General features: G+C 37.6%; 2 protein-coding genes across 3 annotated transcripts; one reads left to right on the plus strand and one right to left on the minus strand.

Annotated features, from left to right (window-relative positions):
- The first annotated feature begins 9,063 nt into the window (after positions 1-9,063).
- LOC126608125 (acyl carrier protein 1, chloroplastic-like) lies at positions 9,064-12,697 on the plus strand. 2 transcript variants are annotated; one of them, XM_050275911.1, is made up of 4 exons: positions 9,064-9,251; positions 10,454-10,564; positions 11,945-12,067; positions 12,356-12,697. In XM_050275911.1, the coding sequence occupies exons 1-4, from the start codon at positions 9,195-9,197 to the stop codon at positions 12,479-12,481; spliced, it is 417 nt and encodes a 138-aa protein (XP_050131868.1). In that variant the 5' UTR covers positions 9,064-9,194; the 3' UTR covers positions 12,482-12,697. The 2 variants fall into 2 exon arrangements, with proteins under 2 accessions (XP_050131868.1, XP_050131869.1); XM_050275912.1 differs by having other exon boundaries at positions 9,066-9,251; positions 10,457-10,564.
- Positions 12,698-13,834: 1,137 nt separating this feature from the next.
- Positions 13,835-14,544, minus strand: LOC126608126 (classical arabinogalactan protein 26-like). The gene has a single exon (XM_050275913.1). It carries the CDS (start codon positions 14,466-14,468, stop codon positions 14,076-14,078), a length of 393 nt encoding a protein of 130 aa, XP_050131870.1. The 5' UTR covers positions 14,469-14,544; the 3' UTR covers positions 13,835-14,075.
- Between the last annotated feature and the right edge of the window lie 2,333 nt (positions 14,545-16,877).

Genomic DNA, 16,877 nt, shown 5'->3' on the forward strand with positions numbered 1-16,877 from the left:
TGATGGGTGATGGTTATAGGTGAAGGATGATTAATGCTATTAATGTTTCACAAAAACATTTCTCTTACAACCCATCCCATTCACCTTTAACCTCACCCACCAATTCCACTTGCATATTGCACATGCATGCACCACTTGCATAAAATCCCTTTCACACTCTTCCACACTCCAAAAACCGGCCACCCCCTAGTGGGGGTACTTTTGGGGCCTATTATACAATTACATAAAGTTTTGATACTTTTGTGTATTTGCACTTTGGCCCAAAAGTTTACGTTTTTACTTTAAGGCCCAAAAACTCTAAAGGACGAATTGTTTTGATCCTTTAATGATGTTTTTACATTATTAAAATTTTGGGTTCTAGTTGAAATTACATGAAGTTGTGGACTTTTGTGTTTTTCAAAGTGACCCCAAAAGTTTGTGTTTTTGCATTGTGGCCCAATTGTTGTGGTCATAGTTTCCTTTTGGCCCAAATAAAATGAGAACAAAATTGTTTTGTCTCTTTAATGAGAATTGGATTTTCATTTCATTTAGTTCCATTTAAATCAATTCTATGGATCCAAAAACCAATTGTTTAAGTTGCTTTCTTAGTTAATGTGATTGATTAAGAAAAGGGTGATTATGAACCAAAGGCCTCGATAATTGAGCTGTGTGATTGGCCGCTTTACATTATGAATGTTTGGGTTTGGTAGTGTAGATTTGAATGTAATTTGATTAATTCAATTTGTTGTAAATGGACATAAGTCCATCATTTATGTTGTAAAAGGGCATAAGCCCTTCTTATTATTTCATGTATTCCTATTTGTTTAATTGTATGCAAAATGGAATAGTTGGGTCCAACGCCCAATAGGGAATAACGGTTTAATTGGATTAAACGCGTAACTAAAATCAACAACTATCTACCTTAAACCCAAGGTCCAACACAAGGCTCGTGTTGGATCAAATTAAACGGTTCATAATCATCCTAAAACCTAATATGACTATATAGTCCATATGAGGATGCAATGCATTCGTTAGTAGTTCCATATAGTCTCGCTTGTTTCTTCGAAATAGTGGGAGTATTATAAACTACTAATTCATATTAACTTGGACCAATGGTTATGATAGGCCCAAGTTCTTTTAATAAGATTAAAATGATTTTGATGTACTCCAAAACTACTCCCTCAACAAACGAATATTAAGTTGATAAGCGAGAGATATTTTGAACATCTCTTCGTAGGCCTTCCACCGTGGTGGGCTCCAATCGTTTGTGACTCATGCACCGGCTTCACCCTATCATGGGGGAGTTCAAAGTATGTGCTTACATCCAGGAGGAGTCCATAAACATATGATGAGGTGAGTGTTGGCAACAAGGATAGCCGACATCGTATCATCGTGAGGCTATTCTTGAACCCCTTCACAAACTAAGCATGGTGGGAATAACTTAAACTAAGTGCAATGGAGCCGACATCGTATCATCGTGAGGCAACATTCTCTAGAGGCCAAACGGATGGGTAATTACAAAAGGTTGTAAATGAATAATGCGTTATTCTCTCATCATTATTTTTGCTAACCAACATCGTATCATCGTGAGGTGGGCTTGGTAATGGTGAGTCTCCCATACCCCGCTAAGAGTTCAATATAACTCTCGAATTCTATTGAGGGATGTGGAATTTGCCAAAAATAGTGGGTGGTACTATTTGATTCAAAGACCCAATCAAATAGTTTTAAAACAAACAATCTAATACGATTTCTGTTATGTTATGTAGTTAACGACATGCCTAAAATTATACCCACCATTATACTTGACAAAAAGGGCCTTAAAGGCCAACGTTTCCTTGCTTGGTATCGCCACATTGAGAATGTCTCAAAGGTGAAAGACATATTGTATGTGCTTAAGCAATCCCCTCCTCATTTACCTCCTACGAAACTAGCTTCAAAGGAGGAGTGTCAAAAATATGTTAGACACTATGAGGATGACCTACAAGCCAAATGCTTAATCCTCACTTCACTTAGTGAGGAGCTTAGGAAGCAACATAAGCACATGAACACTTCTTGTGCCATGGTTGAAAGTTTGCATAAGATGCATGACATTGAGACTAGTAATGTACGATTCTCAAATGTTTGTAGTCTAATGAATGCCAAAATGGCAAAGGGGACATCGGTCCATAAACATGGACAAAAGATGGAAAAGATATTTAAAGATCTTAAAAGTTTAGGAACTTCCATCGATGGGAAAATGGCCCAAGACTTTTTCCTTGCATCTCTCTCGGATGATTTCACTAAGTTTATTGTAAACTATAAAGTGAATAGATTCGATCATGCTTTAACCGAGATGATTGACATGTGCTGTAAATTTGAAAAAGGTTTCAAAAGGGACAGTGGGAGTGAGAATACAATCACAAGGAAAAGGTTGCATAAGAAGAAGGCAAAGAAATCCAAAGGAACATGCTTTCATTGTGGAAAGGATGAACGTTGGAAGAAGAAATACAGGGTGCGCATTGCGAGCCTTATGACACGAACTTTTGAAGAGACTATTTTTGTCATAGAGATTGCTTTTACAGTAAGCTCCAATTCCTGGATATTTGATTCAGGCGCTAGTCAACATATCTGTAATACGATGCAGGGACTAGCGGGGAGCAAGTCACTGCGCAATGGGGAGATGGTTGTGCGAGTTGGGAACGACACTAAAATCTCTGCAAAAGCAATAGGCACCTACATGCTTAACCTACCCTCTGGGGAAGTCCTGGAACTTAAAAATTGTTTATATTTTCCTTCATGTATAAAGAATTTGATTTCCATCTCTAAGCTTTTACGAGATGGGCACTCAATATTGTTTGACAAAATGAGTTGCACTTTATACTTGAACGGTCGTATTATCTCTCATGGTAATATGATAGAGGGACTTTTTCACCTAGAGACGAATAGTGGGATGCACTGTATTGCAAGCGGGAATACCTCAAAAGCCAAAAGGGCTAGAAAAGAAGTTAACCAAGAAAAGATGTGGCATCTTAAACTTGGACATGTGAACCTTGATAAGATTCACAAGATGTCGAAAGACGGATATATCCGCCCATTAGGTAATGACCAGATGGGTACTTGTGAATGTTGCTTGAAAGGGAAGATGACCAAATCTCCATTTACTGGAAAAGGAGAGCGTGCCATTGAAATTCTAAGGTTAATCCACACTGACGTATGTGGACCTATGTCTACTACATCGAGAGGAGGCTTCTCCTACTATATCACATTCACCGACGATCACTCTCGGTTTGGCTATGTGTATCTTATGAAGTACAAGTCAGAATCCTTTGAAAGGTTCAAGGAATTCAATAATGAAGTTGAGAAGCAAACTGGGAAACAGATAAAGATCCTAAGATCGGATCGAGGGGGTGAATATCTGAGTAATGAGTTCCTAGATTATCTCAAAGAGTGTGGAATAATATCACAGTGGACTCCACCAGGAACTCCACAACTTAATGGAGTTTCTGAAAGGAGAAATCGAACCTTGATGAACATGGTTCGTTCTATGATGAGTTCCGCTGATCTACCAGTAACATTCTGGGGATACGCTCTATATACAACAGCTTACTTGCTTAATAGAGTACCTTCCAAGTCAGTTTCACAAACGCCCTATGAGATATGGCATGGAAGAAAGCCAAGTCTTAATCATATTAAGATTTGGGGTTGTGAAGCATATGTCAAGAAGCTTGAAGCTACTAAGCTCGAAGCGAGATCAGTAAGGTGCTATTTTGTGGGATATCCTAGAGAAACTATGGGATATGAGTTATACCATCCAGACGACCAAAAAGTCTTTGTCGCCAGAACTGTTAAGTTTCTAGAGAACGAATTTGTTCTCAAAGGAACTATAAGCAAAGAGATGGAAATTAATGAGATTAATAATGAACCACAAACAAGCACTCGACAAGTTGACAACCCTGTTCCTGAACCCCTAGCTCCACGTAGATCTGAACGGGTTAGTAAACCACCTAAGAGGTATGGCTTAGACAATGACTTTGTGGAATTGCACCTTCTAGGTGACAATGACACAAAGGAGGACCCTATGGACTACAATGAAGCAATGTCTGACATTGATTCAAAGAGATGGCAAGAGGCCATGAAATCCGAGATGGATTCCATGTATCAAAATCAGGTCTGGACTCTTGTAGACCCTCCAGAAGGTATTGTACCTGTTGGAAACAAATGGGTCTTCAAGAGGAAGATAGGCGTTGATGGGAACGTGGAGACTTATAAGGCTAGATTAGTAGCCAAGGGTTACAGGCAAAGAGAAGGGATTGACTATGAAGAAACTTTCTCTCCTGTAGCCATGATTAAGTCCATTTGGATTTTGCTTGCTATAACTGCGTACCATGATTATGAGATATGGCAAATGGACGTGAAGACGGCCTTTCTGAACGGCTACCTAGAGGAAGAGCTCTATATGACTCAACCCGAAGGTTTCGTGTCTAAGTCTGAAAAGACTAAGGTATGCAAGCTTCAAAGGTCCATTTATGGACTTAAGCAAGCCTCCAGGAGTTGGAACATTCGTTTCGACACTGAAATCAAAACTTTTGGTTTTACTCAAAACGAAGATGACAATTGTGTTTATCAAAAGGTCGTTGGGGATGCAGTTGTATTCCTAGTGTTATATGTAGATGACATATTACTATTCGGGAATGACACTGCAGTACTTTCTTCTGTAAAAGTGTGGTTGTCCAAAACCTTCCACATGAAAGATTTAGGAGATGCATCTTATGTACTTGGGATAAAGCTCTATCATGATAGATCCAGAAGACTAATTGGATTATCCCAATCTATGTACATTGATAAGGTGCTAAGTAGGTTCCAGATGGAACAATCTAAGAAATGTTTTCTTCCTGTTAGACATGGAATTCACCTTTCTAAGTCCATGAGACCTAAGACTCCTGAAGAGATACGGCAAATGAATACTATTCCTTATGCTTCCGCCATAGGAAGTCTTATGTATGCCATGATATGCACAAGGCCTGATATCACATATGCTGTGAGCATTACTAGTCGATATCAATCTAACCCAGGATCAGAACATTGGGCAGCTGTCAAGACGGTCCTTAAGTACTTAAGAAGAACTAAGGACATGTTCCTCGTTTATGGAGGAGCGACAGAGTTGCGAGTGGAAGCCTATACAGACGCAGATTTCCAATATGACGTCGATGATAGAAGTTCCAACTCCGGATATGTATTCACTCTGAATGATGAGGCTGTTAGCTGGAAAAGCAAGAAACAAAGTGTAATTGCTGATTCCACGACGGAGGCAGAATATGTCGCTGCAGCTGAAGCCGGCAAAGAAGCGTTTTGGATGAAGAAGTTCATCACTGAACTTGGAGTGGTTCCAACCATTACATCACCAGTAACTTTGTACTGTGATAATAGTGGGGCGATAGCTCAAGCCAAGGAACCCAGGGCTCATCAAAAGAACAAGCATTTTGACAGGCGCTTTAATATCATTAGAAGATATGATGCCGAGGGGAAAGTCAACATCCTCAAAGTTGCCTCAGCCGATAACGTAGCAGATCCACTGACGAAGCCAATGTCTCAAATCCAACTTGACCGCCATATGGAAAAGATGTGTATTAGATACATGGGAGGATGGCTTTGAGTGTAAGTGGGAGATTGTTGGAAGTATGCCCACAAAGCCACTCATTTGATGTAACAACTTTTGGAATACTTATTGTATTAAACTTTTATATGTTTAATGAAGGGCAAAGCTTATTGTTAATCACTATTTATTGTATCATGTGTTTAAGCAATAAAGGAATCCAAGGAATATATTTGATTTAAGAGATAAGTGATTTAAGTAAGTTAGATTAACGAGACCTTTCTCTTATGTTCATTCCTAAAACGTTCCTAGCCATAGGATTGCCAATTGGGCATTGAAAATCCGCTAAGGTTAGTATGTGTTATGTTGACTCAAGCGCGAGTATGACAAGTCTCAAGTCATTTAGTGTTGGACACTAAGACAAACACATAGGTGCTCGAAAGAGTAATCGAGTACACTGAACAACGATCAAAAGAGAGTTCAAACATACATGTCATGTAAGAACTCGATAGTTGCAATATGCAAAGTAGTTATTTGACCTGAGGCATCATAGATGTCTAATGGTTAGGTCCTTGATCTTTGATCATGTTAAATGACATTCCATTGGAGTGTCCACGGCATTGTTGGGATCAAGCTATCTAGTCATGTAGGCATATGAATGCACAACAAGGGATCTCTAACCTTCTATGGTGGAAGGAGAATACTCTAAGATATGATTCGGGAGTCTTTGGCCAAAGCATATGAATATGACTTAGGAAATTTGTTCCAAATCATATTCAATCGAATCATATAGAGAAGTATCACATTGGATAGTAGACATGAAACAAACTATCACTCAAACAATGTGATTAAGAGTATTGTATTAGAGAATGACCGTATTGCATTGTAGTTGTAACTGGATAGGTTCTCCAACCACTTCTACTTAGCTTGGGTAACCATGATATGCTGCTAGGTGTCACTCATGGTTTGTGGAAGCCTTGAAGATTAGCCAACACTAATCAAAGGGAGAATTGAAATGTTGTTTCAATTCACAATCAATCGTTAAGAGTAACAATCGCCCACTGCCTCGCTAATTGGAACCTAATGGATCGTACACCGAGTAAGGGTGAAAGTGAAGAAATATAAATGAGATGGATAAGCAATTAAATGGTTTAATTGAGAATGATCAAGATTAATTAATTAGTTAATTAATTTTACGAAAGGTTGGTATTGGGCTTTTAAGTTGGTTTTGGGCTTCGGGGCTCAAAAGCGTTTTGGTCCACAAGTCCCATTATATTTAAGTTGTATGACAACTAAAACAAAATGGGCAATTAGCCCAATAACAAAGGTAAGGCCGGCCATAAGGGTGAGGGTAGCAAACTTGAATTAATTACAAGTTTGCCACTCACTTGAAATAAAGTATAAAATCAACTTTATAGCTTTATTTCTCATTAGGGTTTTTCTTGGTGAAATGAGGTGAAACACTTTCTCTCATTTTCTCTAAAGAGGCCGGCCACTTAGAGGGGAATTAGCTAGCAATCTTTTCTTCTCTAAGTCATCCATTTCATCTTCACACTTCATCCTTGGTGTGGAGACTTAGAGACATCAAGCTTTTGATGTTTTTGGAGAACTAATCCTCAAATCCTCAAAGAAGCAAAGGAGCACTAAAAGGAGGAAAATCACAAGGAAGATCCAAGGAGCAAGGAGGTGACTTGAAGGCCCTCCACTTGGGTGAATCCCTTGTGTAAACAAGGATGAGCTTCAAGGGTAAAGAAACTCTAAATCTTTCCTTCTCTTTAATGTTGTTAAAGAGTTTATTGGTTCACCATATACTAGGCTTTGAAAGTCATGGGTTTTATGAATTGTTTTGAATGCATGCCTACTTTAAAGTGTTAATAGTTTGCATATGTATTCAAATGTTCTTACATGTTCTTAGCTAGGACAAATTTTTTCCTTCATATGTATGGATTTTCATCTTGAGTATGATTTCGGATACAACTTATTATTATTATTATTATTATTTTCTGAGAAATTATACAGGTTTTACGGCAAAGGGTTAGAACTTTGAGAATGAAATGATTTTGGAAAAGCTTTGTTTTTGCCCACTCACACTTTTTGTTTTGCACCCCTCCAGGTTTTAAGTAGAAGTGCTTTGGTGGATCACGAGGATTCTGACGGGGGTTCTGACAGAACATCACCATGTAGGATCACCCTCGAGTGTTGTATTATTAGTACTTGTCCTGCTTGATTGCACTTAGACTAATTATGCTCTGGTTGTGTATTTCACGCTTAATCTCTCACTAACACTCTATCTTAACTAGTTCTGCTAGTAGTTTGGTTTTTATTCCTTCACAATTCCCTTATATCTTTATTGCTTCAACAATGTGCACATGGTTACGTCACTCTCACGTGACGGTCAGCATGCCCTGATTTAGGTCGGGGTGTGTCACAGCCGACTTTAACAATATTTAAAGAAAATACACATAAATAGAATCAATTACAAATTATTAGTCACAAATAGAACTCGATAGATATGAAAGTGTTTTTGGATCTCAAAAGCATTTTTAATTTGGCTTCTTGTAGAAAGTACTTAAAATACTTTTTCAGTATTTATTTGCAATTTTAGTAAGGATTAGTTCCAAAAGCACTCTCATCGAAAAGCTATTTCAATCATTTTAAAAATACTTTCAAATGAGTCATAAGGCTAGGCTTTAGTGTTTGGTGGTCCCATTTGTTTCACCTTCTTTGTAATAATTTTATAAATTATGTATGCTTCTTTTGATGATTGTGTGTAATTCTCTCTACATCATGTCTATTTTGCGTTTGAATTTTTCTAGAATATTAGGTTCAGTTATATTCTATAACATTTTGCTATTTTGCGTTCTCTTCCAATTGAGTTTCTGTTTCAATAATATTAAGTCACTTCTTCAAATTTCATCAAACTTCAAGTTCTAAACTAAAAGTCACGCTCCCAATAGCACTATTTGCACTCTAACATTGGTATAGAAGACCGGAGTGTTGATAATGTTATTCATGGTTGCGATAAATATGTCATTTAGTATAGATAATATCGTTTGTTCATAAAAAAAAAATCTAAACTTAGTCATAAATCTCAAGTAGTTGATTTCCCTAGACAATCTAAATAGATAGATATTTTTTGTACCTAGACTATAAATCTAAACTTGTTAAATCATAAATTGCAAGTGGTTGATTTTCCTAGTGGCCGCCTCAATTCACTGCGTCCTGATTTTAGATATTTTCTCTTCTCTTAGCTTAAGAATATCTCTAACAAAAATTCAGAAGTCAACTTGATCAACGGTCCAGATTAGTAGTCCAATGAACGAGCCAAACAGAAGATTTGATATCAATACAACCCTCCTTGGATCCTGAACCAGGAGCCGAACAGGAAGAAGGAAAATAGAAGGCCGAGGGCCAAACAGCCCCATATTTCGATGGAAACAAAGCAAGAAAAAGGCCCAACAAATCCCAACAAACACCAAGAAACAACCAATCCACGGCACTTATAAAACCCTTGTTTGAAGACTCTTTTCCTCCCAAATCACACACACGCTCTCTCTCTACACACTCTTCGTGCTCTCCGCCCCCCATTCTCTCCTCCATTTCTCACTTCTTTCGATACCAGATCTCTCCTCTGTCGACGGCAATGGCTTCCCTCGCCCAAGCTTCTGCTGCCCTTTCCACCTCCTTCAAGCCCGCTTTGGTAATTGGATAAAGTTTCCATCTTTCTTCTCTATGCTTGTTTGTTCTGGTTTTTCGGATTTGGGTTTGTGGGTGTAGATTTGGACCCTCAGATTGTGTTTTTTGGGAATCTGGTTAGATTTGTTGAGCTGGGTATTGATTGTTTTTGGTCAACTGTAAATCTAGAAGCTTTTGCTTCCATTTCTGATTGATTGAAAATTTACTTTTGATGATCATAAAGTTTGAGCTTGGAATGATCTGAGAGTAGCTTGAGTATGACATAATTGATTGAATTGAGTTTTTAGAATAATTTGATCTGCTACTTTGAAGTTTGGAAATGGAAAGTGATTGCATGCTACTGGTTGGGTTAGACATTTGATGGCCCCATTTGGTGATTTGAAGCTATTTGGTCAGTTTTTTTATTTCATGGGGTAGCTTTTGAACTTCATGATTTTGCTTTAGTTCTAGCTTTTGGAATAAATAACTCGGTTTCGAAAATCATTTATTGAATTGTGCTGGTTGCTTTGCTTTAGTTCTAGCTTTTGGACACAACAATAAATGGCTTGGTTTCAAAAATCGTGTATTGAATTGTGCTGGTTGCTGCACGCATTGAACTTAGATTAACCAAAACATCAAAAGAAAATTATGGTACAAGTACAACTGAAGGATATGTTTTGTTTCTCGTGTTTTATGACTTTAAATAGTTCTACAAAATCACTTGTACGTATTGTACTTGGAGAATCTTATGGTTCAAGTACAACTGAAGGGATACGATGAGAGTTCGGAGAGACATGGAAGATGGTAGTGAGTAGTGGATACATTGTTTTAGATCTTAGGAGATCCGAGGTCATCTTCCTCTCCATCAGTTCTCTACCTCTAGAAATTTGTTTTTAGTTAGTTTTCTGTTTTGTTTAGTTCATATTTACAACATTTTTGTCACTGCTTAAGAACAATTTATGAACTTTCTGTTTGACTTTCCTTTGATAAAATGGAAGCTGGGGTTTTCCCTTCGTATAATTTAAAGAGTGTTGGGTATTTGCCATGTGGGAGATTGGCTATTTTAGAAGGTTTATGATGAAGGGTGTTTATTCCATGGTATCTCTTTTTAGATAAGTGAACAATATTGACTTGAAAATTTTCAATTCCTTAGATTCTGCTTTTTCTTCATGTTTATTTGATATAATTTCATTCATGACATTCATTTTTTATGGTTGAATGTTGAAGCAGGCACCTGGCAGCAGGAGCTCTGGTTTGAAATCAGTTTCCTTTTCCGTCACTGGAAAGCGCTTTCCATCTCTCAGTTCCCGACCTGGGCGCCTCCAAATTTCTTGTGCGGTAAGCTTGATTGATCATAATACTACCGTAACCTTTTCTTTTATTGTCATCTGTCTCATACATAAATTTCTGCATTCTAAATATATCTTCACTTCTGGTGATGTGGCATTGGATTAATTTATTGTATGCATGTTCTTTTTGAATTGATAAAATATGATTACTTGTTGGGCATGTTGGAAAATCCATTTGTTCCCTTAACATCTTCACTCCGCTTTTTAAAAGTTTCCTGTAATGAAGGAAATTATACGTTGAGGTCCTCTTAAGACACAGAGTGCTGTTTCCTCTAACACAGACCTCAGATTGTCTTCCTTATTTTGCTAAAAGAGGGCCTGATAACGAATAATGGTATCTCAGAAAGCCAGTGCTTTGTACCAATCTGCTCTTGGCTCGCTATGATACCTACACTCTTCCATAGTTTTCTTTAATCTATGAAACAACTTTTCGTTTGAGGTCCTCTTAAGACACGGAGTGCTGTTTCCTCTAACGCAGACCTCAGTTTGTCTTCTTTATTTTGCTAAAAGAGGGCCTGATAACAAATAATGGTATCTCAGAAAGCCAGTGCTTTGTACCAACCTGCTCTTGGCTCGCTATGATGCTTACACTCTTCCATAGTTTTGTTTAATCTACGAAACAACTTTTCCTTTGCGGTCCTCTTAAGACACGGAGTGCTGTTTCCTTTAACACAGACCTCAGGTGTCTTCTTTGTTTGGCTAAAAGAGGGCCTGATAAAAAAACTAGGGCATCTCAGAAAGCCAGTGCTTTGTACCAATCTGCTCTTGGCTCGCTATGATGCTTACACTCTTCCATAGTTTTCTTTAATCTACGAAACAACTTTTCCTTTGAGATCCTCTTAAGACACGCAGTGCTGTTTCCTTTAACACAGACCTCAGATCTCTGCTTTGTTTGGCTAAGAGGGCCTGATAAAAAATCATAGCATCTCAGTAAGCCAGTTCTTTGTACCCATCTGCTCTTGGCTCGCTATGATGCTTACACTCTTCCATAGTTTTGTTTAATCTATGAAACAACTTTTCCTTTGAGGTCCTCTAAAGACACGGAGTGCTGTTTCCTTTAACACAGACCTCAGATGTCTTCTTTGTTTCGCCAAAAGAGGGCCTGATAAAAAAACTATGGCATCTCAGAAAGCCAGTGCTTTGTACCATGTGCTCATGGCTCGCTATGATTCCTATACTGTTCCACAGTTTTCTTTAATCTACAAAACAAATTATCCTTTGAATATCATAACCATGTCATAGGATGCTTAGCCTTGTGTCGTCTAAGAAAGCATTTTTGTTCTTTAAAGGTACTAAAACTCTGTCAAATATAAGTTAGGTAATGGTGATTATAATTATAATAGTAATATGGTATTAATACTTTTTGCAGGCCAAACCGGACACTATCACCAAGGTGTGTAGCATAGTGAAGAAGCAGCTGGCTTTAGCTGAAGATGTGGATGTGTCTGCTGGCTCAAAGTTTTCAGAACTTGGTGCTGATTCTCTTGACACGGTAATTACCAATTATCTTTTGTTGTTCCTATTTTCTACCTTGCCGATTAATCATTAGCTTTCTATTATTTTTCCTTTCCTATAACGCAATTAGAATTTTAGAATGATAGGGGTTTTATAGGGCGGATAGATACATCAGGCTATGGAGTCCAATTAATCATTAACTTTCAGACTACAACGTTCTTGGATAGATCTCTTTGTGCAAAACTGGTTGCAACTTGCTATGGATGTTTGTTTTTCCGTGTTTAGTTGGTTATCGTGATTGATATATTCGCACCCATTGATACAGGTTGAGATTGTGATGGGACTTGAGGAGGCATTTGGCATCACCGTGGAGGAAGAAAATGCCCAGACCATCGCCACTGTTCAAGATGCAGCTGATCTGATTGAGGATCTCGTTGCGAAGAGTGCTTAATGAAGTTTGAAGAAAACCAACACAAACATGAGGACCCTTTTTTTCTCCCCTTACTTTCTTTGTATGAGGTTTATATTTTATGATTTTGGGACTTTAATTATCTCTAGTTATGGATGTTTTAGCGCGCTTAATTGAAGATCGATCGTTAGTGGCGTTTCTAATGTTATGTATTTGTTTACTTTTATCTCAAGAAAAATAATGAATAGTTGTTTGCTAGTGTGCTGAATTTTATTTTTATCTTACTTGCATAAGCTGCAAATATCGTGGACGACAATTCTCGAAAGAGAAGAAAATCAATGTGACAAGCACTAGTAAGTGTTACTTAATTCCAAACACTACCAATAACCTTCAACCTTTGTAAGATGGGTGGCAATTCAAATTCTTACTTGTTTAGTTGTGAAGGGGATTTGGGAGATTCGGAATTAGTCAAGAAGAGTTTGGGGAATTCAGACTTTGAGAGCAAGGATTTGGGGAATACAGACTCGAAGAGTTTGGGGAATTCAAACTTGAGTATAGCATGGCTGACGAACTGTCATGTTGACTAACTGGCCATGGTAATTCGGAAGGAGTTTGGCGAATTCAGACTTGGGGGGTGTAGAATGGCGGAACATTGCCCCTGGTAGTCGAGAAGAGTTGGGGAATTCAGACTTGAGTGCAGCATGGCTGACGAACTGTCATGTTAGTCAGGAAGGGGTTTGGGGAATTCAGACTTGGGTGCATAATGATAGACAATCGCCCTGCTAGTCACGAAGAGAATTTGGGAATTCAGACATGGGTGCATGGTGCCATGTTTAGTAATTGGCCCTATTAGTATGGAAATGCAAAATGACGGATAATTATCATGTTGATTAGCTGACTTAACTCATGTATCTACTTCAAATCTTACACAAGAAAACTTTATCGTTGGATGATTCAAGGCCCCAGATCTTACACAAGAAAACTTGATCATTGGATGATCCAAGGCCCCATTACCCACCTCCAAGTTGGACATTTTCTTCGCTCAAATTCGTGCCCCCACCCACCCACTTGGTTGGCGTCTGACAAACAAATTCACTAGAGATATTAAAATCCAGCCATCTCTTTTTAGATCAACAAATCTTATACGAGACTTAGTGTTCAAAGATCACGACAGCAGAAACAGACAGATTAGATTACCTAAAATGCCAAATTTATTCGTTCCGGTACATCTTAGGATGTCACATGCACTGACAAATAAATTTACTTTCAATTATTCGATTTCGATCTAGTTAAAACAATGTGCGACTTTACTTGGTGTTGTAATTTTCGGTATTTTACCTATATCAATATTAAGTGATGAGTGTTGCAGACTCAGTCTCTAGTGAGAGTAGCAAGACACCAAGCATTTCTTTTCTATACAATCGATGTCGAAAAAAGAAGATAACTGAATGCAACATCTCAAATGTAAAAATAAATGTTCTTCAACTATTCGAGCTACAAACTCTGAATATTACTCGAAATCAATTAAAAGTTCTCTAACCTATACAAAAAGTAATACTATACATATATATTGGACAATTTTGACTACAACCAATGAGAATTGAATCATGTATCCCACAAAAAGATGACTTACACCCTAAGAAACTGCATGAAGCAATACACATGCAGCTGAACTTGCAAAAGCAGCCAACTTCAAAGTCCAAAATAAGTCGGCAGATGCTGCTGAAGAAGCTGGCAGTGACCCAAATGGCGAAAGTGCAGAGTAAGGCAGTTCGTCGGGATTCGGAGGGCTCGGGTTGGAGGGAATGGTGGGTATGGAGGAATCAGTTGGAGTGGTAGGCACCTCCGGACCTGGAGATGGCAAAAGTGGAGCTATTTCTGGAGGCAGTCCTTGCAGATTAGAAGATGGAGGGGAGTTGGTGAAGAATGCTGGTGAAGCTGAGATGCTTGAGGCTTTTGAATTAAAGGTAAGGAGAGGTGAGACAATGAGAGCCGTAATGAGGGCTATATTTAACCAAAAAGAGGCCATTTCTAATGATGAAGATACCAATTCGCACAAAATTTAGGGGAGTGTGGTTTATATATTTCTTTTGTGAAAGTGAAAGTGCTTTTGGTGGAAGTTATGATTGGGCTTTTTGAAAGGATGACAGAAGTTGCCTTACTAGTTAGACTAGTTAGTACTAACTCTTTATTTATGTTCGATTTTAAATGAAAAATCTTATATTTTAATTTCGTAGATAGCAAATTCTATACTAATATATTCTCACCATATATGTAAATATATCATTTGTATACTGATGCAGGTAAATGTTCTTAATAACTAAGTAACAGTATCATGCAGATGGTTAGAAGTTTTAGGTTGAGAGAATTTTCATTTTGTCGGAAACACGGTTCAGTACATCAAATGTAATAATACAAATTGGTTGAAATCATTTTTCAAGTTTCCAATCAATTGTATTATTACACTTGTACACTCGGCCGTGTTCCCAGCACATTGAAACGTTTCTGTTTAGGTGGGACCAATGTGCCACATGGGTAGAGTGAAGTTTCGGTGGATTTGAGCAAATACAGGTTGGCATGTGTAGGGAAGAGACAAAGATCAAAGATCGGAGATGACTTGAGCATATTTTTTAATTGGAGTCAGATGGTTTTTTTGTTTTTCCTTTTGGTCTGTGACCTTGCTGTCCCCTTGATTTTCCGATAATCCGGAACCTTAATTCCTAATCTAATTGATTACTTCAATGTTATAAAACCATCCATCATCCTAAATACTTAGGGCCGGCCCTAATCAGTGGTGGAGAGTGTGACGGCCTAGGGCTAACGACTTGAAGGAGTACCTAAAATAAATAAATTATGTTACATGTTACATTATATATAAACAATAAAATATGTGTTAAAACATTATCGGACAATAAAAAGTGATTGCTCACTAGTTAATCTCAGTAGTAAGTACTCACATTAACCCAATGACTAAACTTCAATCAAGCAAATTCATTAATTAAGTTTGACTTTGCCTAATTTGTTTTTTTTTTTTTATGCTTAAAGTCCCAAAAAGAGTTTTAATATGCATTGACAAACAATTACTAACTAGTTCTACAGCTTACTGCTATTGTTCTTCACTTGTAAGTGAGAGGTCTCAGGTTTGATTCAAATGGATAATGAAGATATTATATTGATGTTGAGTTCTAAGGCCATCAATTAAAAGAAATATTCAAATGATATATTTTTTTATTTGATCTTTTTTTTTAAACAAATGACGACATAATTTACACTAAATTCATCTAAATTATGAAGAATGTTTGAACCCAAGAAGCAATGAGATTGAAGAATCGGAACAATCCACCACTTTTGATGCAACCTAATTGCAAACTCAAATAAATAAATAAAATTTAAAAAAAATAATAAAAAATAAAAGAAGAAGTTCATGGAAGAGTTGATTGATGTCACAACCTGTGAATCAATAATGCGCATGTCGAAAAATCAACATTAAATCTTTTATACAAGGATGTGTAGATCTTGCATAAGTAGCAAACAACTTATGAGTACTCTCCAGTCATCATCCACAGCCAAGTCAAAAAATCAAGAATTCCAAATATTTGTCACACTGGGGTCAGTACACAACTATTGTTATTTTAATACAAAGAAAATTTTAATGTGAAAAAAAGGAACAAAAACCAAGCTGCATCGGACATTATTGGCTCATAACACAGAGATCCGAACATGATGGACTAAAAAAGGGCAAGAAGTCAAGGACAATTATATATACCAACTAAGGATTAGTCCTACCTCTTAGGGTGTGAGATACCTCAAACTTCCGGAAAAAAAAGAAAGGGACAATTAATTTATATACCAACCCCCAACCCCTCCCTCCTTCCCTCCCTCCCCAAAAGTCACGGGTCCAGCACGAGCAGGTCAACAACTAGATTGAATTGAACCATTAACCGACGAAGGATGTTCCAATCAAAGGAATTTCACAGGATCAAATCGAAACTTTGTAATGGTACATTAAAATTTTACCGGGGTCAGTGAACAACTATTGTTATTTTAACATAAGAAAATTTTAATGTGAAAAATGAACAAAAATCATGCTACATCGGACATTATTGGCTCATAATGCAGAGATCTGCAATCAATGATGGATTAGAAAAGGGCAAGCATTCAAGGACAATTATATATACCAACTACGGATTAGTCCTACCCCTTTAGGGTGCCAGTTACCTCAAACTTCCGGAAGAAAAAAGAAAGAAACAATTATAATTTATATACCAACCCCCAACCCCTCCTCTCCCTCCCTCCCCCAAAAATCACGGGTCCAGCACGCATGCATGAACGTTGAATCCAAAGTTTTGCTGGGAATTTGACCAGAAAAAAAAAAAATCCTTAATTTCAAATTTTTAGCAGGTCGTCGATATCTAATGAGGAAATTGGAGGAACGGTC

This window comes from Malus sylvestris, chromosome 16, assembly GCF_916048215.2.
Source record: "Malus sylvestris chromosome 16, drMalSylv7.2, whole genome shotgun sequence".
Classification (NCBI taxonomy): domain Eukaryota; kingdom Viridiplantae; phylum Streptophyta; class Magnoliopsida; order Rosales; family Rosaceae; genus Malus; species Malus sylvestris.